The sequence below is a fragment of the Alligator sinensis genome, unplaced genomic scaffold (genome assembly GCF_000455745.1).
Source record: "Alligator sinensis unplaced genomic scaffold, ASM45574v1 scaffold1731_1, whole genome shotgun sequence".
Taxonomy (NCBI): Eukaryota; Metazoa; Chordata; order Crocodylia; family Alligatoridae; genus Alligator; species Alligator sinensis.
Window position 1 is genome coordinate 35,613 of NW_005843621.1, and position 6,733 is coordinate 42,345.

The window sequence follows — 6,733 nt, forward strand, 5'->3', positions numbered from 1 at the left end:
GCTAGCAGGAAGGAACAGGCTGCAAGCGGATCTAGACAGGTTACAGGGGTGGGCCGATGAGAACAGGATGGGGTTCAACACTGACAAGTGCAGGGTACTGCACCTGGGGAGGAAGAACCAGCGGCATACCTACAGGTGGGGAACTCTCTTCTCGCCAGTGCTGAGACAGAAAAGGATCTTGGAGCCATCATTGATGCCACAATGAACATGGGCCGGCAGTGTGGGGACACGGTCAGGAAGGCCAACCACACCTTGTCGTGCATCCACAGGTGCATCTCAAGCAGGTCCCAAGGAGGTGATCCTCCCCCTCTATGCAACACTGGTTGGGCCGCAGCTGGAGTACTGCGTCCAGTTCTGGGCACCCCACTTCAGGAGGCTGAGGGACCTGAACCTGTTCAGCCTCCAAAAGAGAAGGCTGAGAGGGGATCTAGTGGCAGTCTACAACCTAGTCAAGGGGGACCAGCAGGCATTGGGAGAGTCCCTCTTCCCCCGAGCAATCCCGGGAGTTACAAGAAACAATGGACACAAGCTAGCGGAGGATAGTTTTAGGCTAGACATTAGGAAGTGCTATTTCTCTGTCAGGGCAGCTAGGACCTGGAACCAACTTCCAAGAGAAATGGTGCTGGCTCCTACCCTGGGGGTCCTTAAAAGGAGGCTGGACGAACATCTGGCCGGGGTCGTTTGACCCCAGTGCTCTTTCCTGCCACGGAAGGGGGTCGGACTAGATGATCTCCTCAGGTCCCTTCCAACCCTACCAACTATGAAACCTTCAACACAGCAACACCTCCTGAGTTATAAGATGCATCAAAGCATGGCAGGTGAGGACCAGACTGTGATTATTGGTTAATTATTCAGGACAAAGAGGCTCTGGCTCACAACAGAGACCCACAAGACACCTGGACATCAAGGGCTTCATCCTACATCGTGCCCCTCTGACAAAGACCCGCAATACATACACAGACAGAATCCAGGTGTTTGGGACACACACAGACAGACATGGCAGGTGGGGTCTGAACAGCACTGGTAGGGAAGGCATGGTCCAGCCTACACCCACCTTCCTGCTCATACCGTCACCCCTGCTGGGAAAACCTTGCTGATGCTGAATCTGTCTGTCTGACGACTGGCAAGTGAGTGTTCATTGGTTGTGACCAGCATCAGGGGCTCCCCAGGGCTGTGTGTCTGTCCTTCTTCACTGCTCTGCTTCCCACAGCTCTAGCAGAGATGCCTACATATGTACAACAAATATCCAGCCACAGCCGCAGCCAGCACGAGAATCCCAAGCACTAGGAGGACTACCTTTTGAGCAGTGACTGCATTACAAAGTGAGGCGAAAGGCAGGGGAGCAGCAGGCACCCAGGGGTACAGCATTCTGGAGAGGCTGAAAAGCAAAACCTGACAGACTGTCAGGCGAATTAAACCTTGGGGACCAGCTACTGGGTCCTTTGGGTTCTGCAGTGCCCTACAAGGCCCGAAGGCTGTGTGATGCTATTTTACACTCCAGCAGCAGGAGGCTGCTTCCCTGAATGCAGCCACTGGTAAAAGTCAAGCAGGTAGGCATCCACAAGCCCTCCCTGCACTTCTGGCAGAATTATGGATCTCCTGGGTGTGGGTACACAGGCGAGAGCAGTTGTGGAAGCTATCCTCATTCACAAAGGTCTAAAGTCTTTTTTCCCCTGTGTGGATGCATGGGTGTCCAGGATGCAGAACTGGGTGAAGCTCTTCCCACATTCGGAGAAATGATGTTGCTTCTTTGCTGTGTGAATATAGTGGCCAGCCTGAAGGAGTGGGTGAGCTTCTTCCCACAGTCAGAGCACTAATATGGCTTCTCTCCCATATGGATGTGCTGGCATTGTACCAGACTGCAGGAATAGGTGAAGCTCTTCCCCTACACAGAGCACTGATGTGGCTTTCTTGTGTGTGGATACTCTGGGGGATGGCCAGGTCAGAGAAACTGGTAAAGCTCTTCCCACACAGAGGATGTGGCTTCTCCTCTCTGTGGATGCATTTGTGCCGGGCCATGTGGGATGAAATAGTGAAGGTCTTCTCACACTCAGGGCACTGATGTGGTTTCTCCCCTGCGTGTGGCCAGGCTGAAGGATGGTGAAGCTCCTTCAACACTCAGAGCACTTCTCTCATGCGGATACGCTGGTACAGGGCCAAGTAGAAGGAATTGGTAAAGCTCTTCCCACACAAACAACATAGATGTAGATTCTTCCCTGTATGGATCCAAACAGCCAGTGTTTAAAAACGAGAGGGGAGGCTGGAATGTCCTAGTCCAAGGAGACAGACAGAGCGGGATTTCTTCACAGATGTGTTGGTGCCGGTCCAGGTGAGAGGACTGGGTGCAGCTCTTCCCATACTCAGAGCACTGATATGGCTTCTCCCCTGCATGGATGTGCCAGTGGATGGCCCAATAGGAGGAACTGGTGCTCATCCCACACAGAGCACTGATACGGCTTCTCCCCTCTGTGGGTGCGTTGGTGCTGGGCAAGGTGGGACAAAACAGTGACAGTCTTCCTACCCTAAGGGCACTGATGTGGTTACTCCCCTGTGTGCATATGCTGGTGTGTGGCCAGGCTGAAGAATGGGTGATGATGTTACCATGCTCATAGCACTGATATGGCTTCTCACCTGCGTGAATATGTTTGTGTCTAGTCAGGCTGTAGGATAGGGCAATGCTCTTCCAACACACAGAGCACTGATGTGGTTTCTCCACCGTGTGCATACACTGGTGTGTGGCCAGGCTGAAGGACTGGGACAAGCTCTTTCCATACTCAGCACTACTTTTTCTGTGGTTGGATACGCTGGTTCTGGGCCAAATAGAACTGGGTGAAGCTCTTCCTACAGTCAGAGCACTGATGTGGCTTATATCCTGTGCAGATACGCTGGTGGATGGCCAGGTCAGAGGAATCTCTGCAACTCCTCCCACACGCAGAGCACTAATGTGGCTTCTCCCCAGTGTGGATGCGTTGGTGACAGGCCAGGTGGGATGAACTGGTGAACCTCTTCCCACACGCAGAGCACTAACGTGGCTTCTCCCCAGTGTGGATGCGTTGGTGACAGGCCAGGTGGGATGAACTGGTGAACCTCTTCCCACACACAGAGCACTGATGTGGCTTCTCCCCTGTGTGGATGCGTTGGTGCCGGGCCAGGGTGAAGGACTGGGTGAAGCTCTTCCCACACACAGAGCAGTGATATGGCTTCTCCCCTGTGTGGATACGCTGGTGCTGGGCCAGGTGGGAGGACTGGGTGAAGCTCTTTCCACACACAGAGCACTGATATGGCTTCTCCTTAGTATGGATGCGCTGGTGTCGTGTCATGTGGGAGGAATGGGTGAAGTTCTTCCCACACACAAAGCACTGATATGGCTTCTCCCCTCTGTGGATGCGCTGATGCTCACACAGGTTGGATAAACTGGTGAAGCTCTTCCCACACACAGAGCACTGATATGGCTTTTCCCCTGTGTGAATGCGTTGGTGCCGGTCCAGGTAGGATGAACTGGGAAAGCTCTTCCCACACACAGAGCACTGGTATGGCCTCTCCCCTGAATGGATGCGCTGGTGTAGTGTCACATTGTAGGAATAGGTGAAGCTCTTCCCACACTCAGAGCACTGATAAGGCTTCTCACCAGTGTGAATACGTTGGTGCTGGGCCAGTCGGGAGGAATAGGTGAAGCTCTTCCCACACTCAGAGCACTGATGTGGTCTCTTCACTTTGTGGATGCACTGGTGCACAGCCAGGTGGGAGGAGCAGGTGAAGTTCTTCCCACACTCAGGGCACCTATGTGGCAGAGCCCCATGTGAGGGGCAGCTAAAGTTTTTCTGGCACTCAGGGTAGGGGTGGGCTTTGCCCCTGGGCTTGGCGGGCACGTCCTGTTTCCCCCTCAGGCCCTCCCCACTGGCTTGGTTCGGACACAGGGTCTCTTTCCAGTGCAACTTTGTCTCATGACTCTTCATCTCCACAAATTCTTCCCTGGGCCCAGGGCTCTCTCTGGACTCTGTCCTTTCTCCACTCTCACGCCCAAGGAAAGATGGCATCTGCTTCACAGCTACATTCTCCCTCTGTTTTTGGGGTCTCCCCTGGCTCTGGAGCCATTGGTCTTCCTCAGGTCTCAGGGACTCCATCTCGACCAAACCCCCAGAGGAAGTGCAGGTAGGCTCCAGGTTTGCAGATCTTTCTTCAAGACTCTGCTTCTCAACTCTGCTCAGCACGCAGGCACCACCTGAACGGGGAAGAGAAACTAGTTTATTCTCTGCCCTGCTGGCAAAGGCCAAACACAGCTGCAATGGGTCTGCAAGCATGACTGCATCTCAGCACTTAAGTTTTCTGAAGAGAACAAGGTCTTCCTGCCAAACCACAAGGGCTGGGCATTTAAGAGAGGCATGTCTCCTGGGCTGGGCTAATATGCCCTGTTTGCTAGAGAGGTCAGAGCCAAACCCTCAGTGTTTCTGGCCCAGCTGTCAGCACCATCCCCTTAGACCCTGCTAGGAGAAACCCATGTGGGACGTGTGTTAGGACAGGACCTGAACTGCTTCCTGCTCTAAGGCAGAATGAACAGAAAGGAAGAAGGAGACTCTCTAAGACCTGCTCTGTCCCACAGCACTAGCAGTCCAGATGATGCCAAGCTCTCCACTTGGCTGGGTCAACATGCTCCGGAAGGCAAAGTGCATTGGTGAGACTGTTCTCCAGTGCTTGCCCATGACCTCTGGCAGTCCTGAGAGCTGAATATGGTAACAGGATGGACAGCCTCACGGTGAATATCTGGAGCTGCCCAGAAGTCACGGCTGTGTGGGGAGAATGGCCTTACACTGGACCAGCTGCTTCTCCTTGGTAGAAAAAGCCCATGTAGTTCATCCCTCGTGTCTCCAAAACCTGCTCCGGGAGGGGAGGGCTAAGAGGTGGGGGTCCCTTTCCTGGAAAGAACAAAGCTATGCCTCCTTTTCCTGCTTCCAGGAAAAGGTCTGGAGATTGAAATGGGTCTATGTGGCTTTTCTCTGCTGATGAGGCCCAGGTGGCCTGCATGTCACCAGAATCTGCCCTGGGACAAAGGCCTGGGCATGAACCTGCACATGCACTCTCTGCTGAGTCCCACACTCACGGCCCAGAGACAAAACACAAAGGTACAAGCCATGGGCAATCCACTTCCCCCTGCAACATGAAAGCTTGTGAATCCCACCCACCCCGTGGGGCCATTCAATGCAGCCCGTGACCAGGATTCAACACTTCCTTGGTTCCAGGTCGACCTCACCAGCAGGCACCAAGTGGCCTCTCTCTTGTTCTACAATAATTACTACACAGAGCTTCGACCCACCATGTGGATTTCCATGGGGGACCACAAATCCCATCATGCCTTGGGAGAGGGTCCTATACACATATGGCTACCTTGGGCTGAGGAATCAATTCTTCCACTGTTAAATGAAAATGGAAATTTATGACCATGGTATCCCAGGGTAACCAGGCCTGTGCCTAAACATGAGAACAGTATACTTGGTTGTCCCCTAGCAGTTGTAGTTAGGGGGAGAAAGGGGAAAGGCTGCTCATCTCCACAACTTGGAATTTCAGTGCGTGGGCACAGCATCTCCCTAGACATATGACTGCATAAGGTAATTGAGGTCAGAAACCTGGAAGGGCAGCACCGGGCAGGCCTGCAGTTTCCAGGCCCCCCGTCACTGTGGGCATGGAGCATTTGTGAGAGGGGAGTCAGGGCAGGGGGCAGCCACAACTCACCTGGCAGCAGGTCCTCCAACTTTGAGATGTCCCCACGGTCCTCATCATCACAGACCCAGAGCTCCTCCTGTCCTCGCACAATGCAGCAGATTAAGTCAGGTGTGAGACCACGATATCCTGTTCAGGGCAGTGGTTAAAAAGCATTCATGACTGGGTACTGGATCCCAAATAGCCCACTGGGATTTGGGGAATGGATCCAATGAACTCAAGGATTCTCCTGGGGCCTTGAAGGACAATGGAGGGTGGACATTTAGGATGCAAGAGATGATGGCCCTTGTCACCCAGGTGCTGGGGGATGGTCATAGGAAACAAAATACTGTACCCACCACTTTGAGGTATAAAATGGTACGAGACTGACAGAACTTCCATAGACGTGGTGTGGAGATGCAGTGACATGTGATGTGCTGAAGAGGAGAAAGATGAAGTTTTTGCTATTTACAAGGCACCAAAATGAAGAGATGCTGGACACACTGGTGGCAGGATAACATCTGTCATATCAGTGTCATCCCAGGCAAAGAAATGGAAGTGAGTTTCTTCTCTGGGACTGTTTAAAGCGAGGCCTGGCAGCAGTGAACAGAATCCAGGATAGATGACTGACCATGACACACTTTTTTGGGAGAGGATCATTCCTCAACAGGGCACAGGAAGGGAGGGTTTTATAATAACTGAAGTGGCAACAAACGCAATCATTCCATCCAGTGGGATGATCATGTCAGAAAGGGAGATAAGCACACCTGCATGGAAATCTTGCAGGGTTTGAAACAAAGGTCCTGGGTGTGGCAGAAATGCCCCGTCGGTGCCCCTCTCCAGAGATCTGTCTCAGCCAGCCTGAGAGGCTGCTGTTGAATCTCTCACAGCGGGGATCTCCCACCTTGTCTGCAGACAAAAGCCTGGCGCCTGGGAGGCGATGCTCTGGTCACCTGGGCAAGGGGGGGGAAAGACCCGGCCCTGCGCGCGGGCCCAGGTAGCCAGGGATGCTTTGCAGATTGGACGGTTTGTAGCCAGT

The 6,733-nt window shown here is 53.2% G+C and overlaps 1 protein-coding gene across 1 annotated transcript in view; it reads right to left on the bottom strand.

Annotated features, from left to right (window-relative positions):
* Positions 1-643: 643 nt before the first annotated feature.
* The window catches only part of LOC102368011 (zinc finger protein 383-like), a 10,337-nt gene continuing 4,247 nt past the window's right edge, over positions 644-6,733 (bottom strand). The window contains exons 5-6 of the mRNA XM_014527536.2: positions 5,728-5,844; positions 644-4,222 (exon numbers count right to left, since the gene is read on the bottom strand). Of these exons, the coding sequence (XP_014383022.2) occupies positions 3,024-4,222; positions 5,728-5,844 (1,316 nt within the window). The 3' untranslated portion in view covers positions 644-3,023. The remainder of the gene's footprint in view (positions 4,223-5,727; positions 5,845-6,733) is intronic.